The 4,479-nt window shown below is 54.6% G+C and overlaps 1 protein-coding gene across 2 annotated transcripts in view; it reads right to left on the minus strand.

Annotated features, from left to right (window-relative positions):
• Positions 1-3,810, minus strand: part of CAND2 (cullin associated and neddylation dissociated 2 (putative)) — a 38,287-nt gene extending 34,477 nt beyond the window's left edge. The window contains exon 1 of one of the 2 annotated variants that reach the window (XM_003796234.2): positions 3,700-3,810. In XM_003796234.2, coding sequence (XP_003796282.1) covers positions 3,700-3,767 — 68 coding nt within the window. In that variant the 5' untranslated portion in view covers positions 3,768-3,810. The remainder of the gene's footprint in view (positions 1-3,699) is intronic. The other variant, XM_012809231.1, reaches the window with a different exon arrangement.
• Between the last annotated feature and the right edge of the window lie 669 nt (positions 3,811-4,479).

Consider the following 4,479-nt stretch of genomic DNA (forward strand, 5'->3'; position numbering starts at 1 on the left):
TCCTGGGCTCAAGCAATTCTGCCTCTGCCTCCCAAGTAGCTGGGACTACAGGCGCCTGCCACAACACCTGGCTATTTTTTGGTTGCAGCTATCACTGTTGTTTGTTGGGCCCAGGCTGGATTTGAACTCGCCAGCTCAGGTGTATGTGGCTGGTGCCTTAGCCACTTGAGCCACAGACACCGAGCCCATTAAAGCACTTCTTAATCTGCAATGCAAGTTTGGTCATCAGAGCATCACACCTTACCAGCGGTTCTCAACCTGTGGGTCGCAATCCCTTTGTAACAGTGAGAATAATCGCAGCATTAGAAAGGTTGAGAGCCACTGCCTTAGACTGTAAACTTACAAAGGCAGAGGCCCATTGAGTTTATCTTCGGGATTCCAGGCTCAGCAAAGAACAGCTCTGCAGAAGGCCAGGGAGACAGGGTGAGGGCAAAAGGGGAGAGAAGGAGAGAACTTGCCCTTAACAGAGGTTACAGCCAAACAGTGAGTAGAAACTTGGATTCAGCAACCAGTTCTTCTGAATATGCCTCAGCATTTCAGACACCCCTGAATTCCTGCAGATACCCAGCTCTCAGAGGAAGAAAGCCTTGTTGTATATGTGTGTGGGTGGGGGAATAGGAGGGAGGAAAGTGTATGACTTGGTGGATTAAAACTTGAGCATCGAAGTTAGTTTGGCTTTAGGTAAGTATACTGTAGTGGTCTGGCTGTTTTATCAATTGGGTGAAATGGGGTGACTGCCTTCTCTCCAGGCCTGTTTTTCCATGTATAAAATGAGAATTTCCTTTGTCCATGCTGCACAGCATCCTTGGGAAGTTTTTGTACTTAGGAGACAGAGTCTCACTCTGTCACCCTGGGTATGCCAGGGCGTCATCATAGCTCACAGCAACCTCAAACTCTTGGGCTCAAGCCATCCTCTTGACTCAGCCTCCCAGGTAGCTAGAATTACAGGCACCTGCCACAAAGCCTGGCTAATTTTTCTATTTTTAGTAGAGTTGGGGTCTCGCTCTTACTCAGGCTGGTGTCAAACTCCTGATTTTGAGACCAATTATCTAAGCTCAAGCAATCCACCTGCTTAGCCTCCCAGAGTGCTAGGATTACAGGCATTAGCCATGATGCCCTTGCCTCCTTTGGAGGTTTTAATCAAATGACAAGCTCCTAGCATGAGGCAGATGTTCAGATAGGCACAGGTTCCAGGAACTGCCTATGGTCAGTCACACAGCCTACTGGGTGACGAACCAGCCCACCAGACAGGTCTTCTGGTTGTGTTTTCCAGAAATGATCTGGGAATTCTTGCGAGACCCCTGAGTTTGTGTATTTTAACTGCTGGGAGTCTCAGCAGTGGTAGAGGACCCTCCTGCTCGTACAGCCAGGGCTTAGGAAGAGCAATCAAAGTCTTCTCCCGCCCTGTCTGGGACCCCAATTTGCAGTCACTGCCCCCTCCAAGGAACCAAAGGATAGTCTCAGTTTCATTCCAAAGAAACCCTAGAGACGACTCAGCTGAAACACTTGGCCTTGACAGCTGCTCTGCAGGGCCCAGCTCCCCTGGTATTTGGACTTTAAAAATAGACACCATTCTCATATGCTTGGGGTGGTTTTAAGTGTTCTCGAGCCTGCTGGCAGACAGGCTGAAAGGGCTTCTCAGGCTTTAGCTGGTAGGGCCAATTCCCTCTCCTGGAGATGGGACCTGAGGCCCAATAGAGAGCAGTGCAAATCCCCTTGGTCACTGTCTGGCTATGTATCATTGGGCAAGTCACTGCACCCTTTGAAGCCTCTGAAGAACAGGAAGAATAATTACTACCATCCAGGCAGGTGGACGGACTGAGATTACACACAGAGTGCACATCAAGGAGGCTGGCACTCAGAACACATTCACTAAGCACCTACCGTGTATCTAACACAGGCTCTGGGGCACCAAAAGGAAGTGCACAATCCCAGTGGTCCAGGACCTCAGGGCCTCCCAAGGCAGCTACTTGGGGTGGTGGGAAGTGTGTGGAAGTTCAGGGGAGGGATGCCCAATCCTGTTTGGGGGCAAGAAGCATCCCAAAGAGGTGGCACCTGAGTAGGAGCTAGCACGTAAAGTGGAGAGGTCCAGGGGGTGCAAAGAACTTCCCTGTAAAGGTATGGAGTGGGGAGAGGGCATGGCAGATTTCTGAGTGCTAGAATCATATAGCATCCATTTACTAAGCACAGACCTGGTCCCAGCCACTCACCTAAGCATTTCACATGTACAACCTCATTTCATTCTCATGCCAACCCTTTGGTGTGGGTTCTATTATTATCCTCATTTTATAAAAACAGAAGCAGAGAGAGGCCCAGAGTGGTTAAGTAACTTGTTCATGGTCACACAGCCAACAAGAGATGGGAGCCAGGACCATGGCTCTGAGGCTTCTACTAAAGTCAGGGGGCTCTGGAGGAGTGTTGAGGCATGGATTGCAGGAGAGGGCAGGGGTCAGACCAGAGGATCTTCTGTTAGGGGGGTTGGAATCAGAAAGCCTCACTAACATCTTGGCCTCTGCATTAGACTGGCCCAGATCTGGGCCCTAAGTCCTCCACTTCCTAGTTTTGTGACTGCACTTAGGCCCTTCATGCCTCTGAGCCTCAGTTGTCTTATCTGTAAAATGGAAATAAAGTGACAGATTGGGCTCGGCGCCTATAGCTCAACTGGCTAAGGCGCCAGCCACGTACACCTAAGGTGGCAGGTTCGAATCCCCAGCCCGGACCCGCCAAACAACAATGACGGCTGCAACCAAAAAATAGCCGGGCGTTGTGGCGGGCGCCTGTGGTCCCAGCTACTTGGGAGGCGGAGGCAGGAGACTCGCTTGAGCCCTGGAGTTGGAGGTTGCTGTGAGCTGTAACGCCACAGCACTCTACCCAGGGGGACAGCTTGAGGCTCTGTCTCAAAAAAAAAAAAAAAAATAAAGTGACAGATTGTTTGATAAGTGACTGAGCCTATGCTGTTCTCTATGATCTCCTTTCTGCTCTGAGCCAACAGAACTGGCCACATGACCACAGGCCCATTCCTTCTCCTTGGGCTTCAGTTTCCCAGGAGGATGTGAGGGCTGGAACAGGTGTTTCTGCCATTCTTTTCAGTTGTGTTCTCAGGCTTCTGTGATGGGAGCGGGTGGACAAGGGGAATGGCACACAAAACACAGAAAGCCCCACCCCAACCCTCCCTACAGTGGCTGCACAGCCAGACTCAGCTAACCTCCCCTCCCTCTGCATCTCAGGAAGAACCTGGGTGACTTAAAGAAGAGGACAGAACTGAAGGTCTCCGTGAAAAAGTCAGCCTGAGGGCTGAGGGACCGGGCAGAGGCCGGCGCCAGGGTCGCCAGGACAGGCCGAGGGTTTTACGGTGGCCTGAAGCAGCAGGCCCGGGGGACCAAATGCGGGAGCAGAAGAGGCCCAGGAGGGGTGCAGAGGGGCGGAGCTGGGCCTCTGACAGGGGACGAAAGTCAGGCTGACTACTGCACGGCGGGAGACCGCGCTGCGACTGGAGTCCCAGAGGGCAGGGCGGTGGCAGGGGGAGAGAGGGCAGAGCTTCGGCAGGGACAGGGTCTGCGGGGGTGCAGCCCAGGGCCGGGAGGAGAGGCAGGGGCTGCGCGGTTAAGGGGGGAAGCGCTGGGCCAGCGCTTGGGGCGGAGAAGAAGACCTGGGGCTTCAGTGGGGTCGAAGAGGCGGGAGCCGGCCGCCGGGGCGCACCTGAAGTCCTTGTCGCTGGACGTCATCTTCTCCAGGAGGCTGGAGATGTGGAAGGCGGCGGCGCTCATGGTGGCTGCGCGCCGCGGGGCCGGCCGGCGGGAGGGAATATGGCGGCGCGGGGCCCCGTCCCCGTCCCCGTCCCCGCCGCGCGCCGCGGGCTGCGCTCACCAGACAGAAATAGCAGCCCCCGCCCCGCCCCGGGCGCCGAGCTCGCAGACGCCAGCCCGGCCAGTGTCCGGTGGTCACGGCCAGGACCGCAGCCCGTCCTCTGCTGACGGCCCGGAACCGGCTTGCACACCCCCCAGAGACGGCAGGCTCACCACCTTTCGCCGGACAACTGGTACCCTTTGGTACCCGTGCTGGCTCTCGACTCTACTAGCTGCCCTGAGCATAATATTCAGGGGATTCTTTTTTTTTTTTTTTTTTTTTTTGAGACAGAGCCTCAAGCTATCCCCCTGGGGAGACAGAGTCTCACTCTGTCACCCTGGGTATGCCAGGGCGTCATCATAGCTCACAGCAACCTCTACCTCCTGGGCTCAAGCGAGTCTCCTGCCCCAGCCTCCCAAGTAGCTGGGACCACAGGCGCCTGCCACAACTCTCGGATATTTTTTGGGGGGTGGGGGTTGCAGCCGTCATTGTTGTTTGGTGGCCCGGGCTGGATTCAAACCCGCCACCTTAGGTGTATGTAGTTGGCGCCTTAGCCACTTGAGCCACAGGTGCCGAGCCATATTTAGAAATTCTTAAGTTGGAATCCCAGCTCTGCCTCCTCTTGCCTTGGCC

The sequence above is a fragment of the Otolemur garnettii genome, unplaced genomic scaffold, assembly GCF_000181295.1.
Source record: "Otolemur garnettii isolate 467f Iridium unplaced genomic scaffold, OtoGar3 scaffold00101, whole genome shotgun sequence".
NCBI classification, from domain to species: Eukaryota; Metazoa; Chordata; class Mammalia; order Primates; family Galagidae; genus Otolemur; species Otolemur garnettii.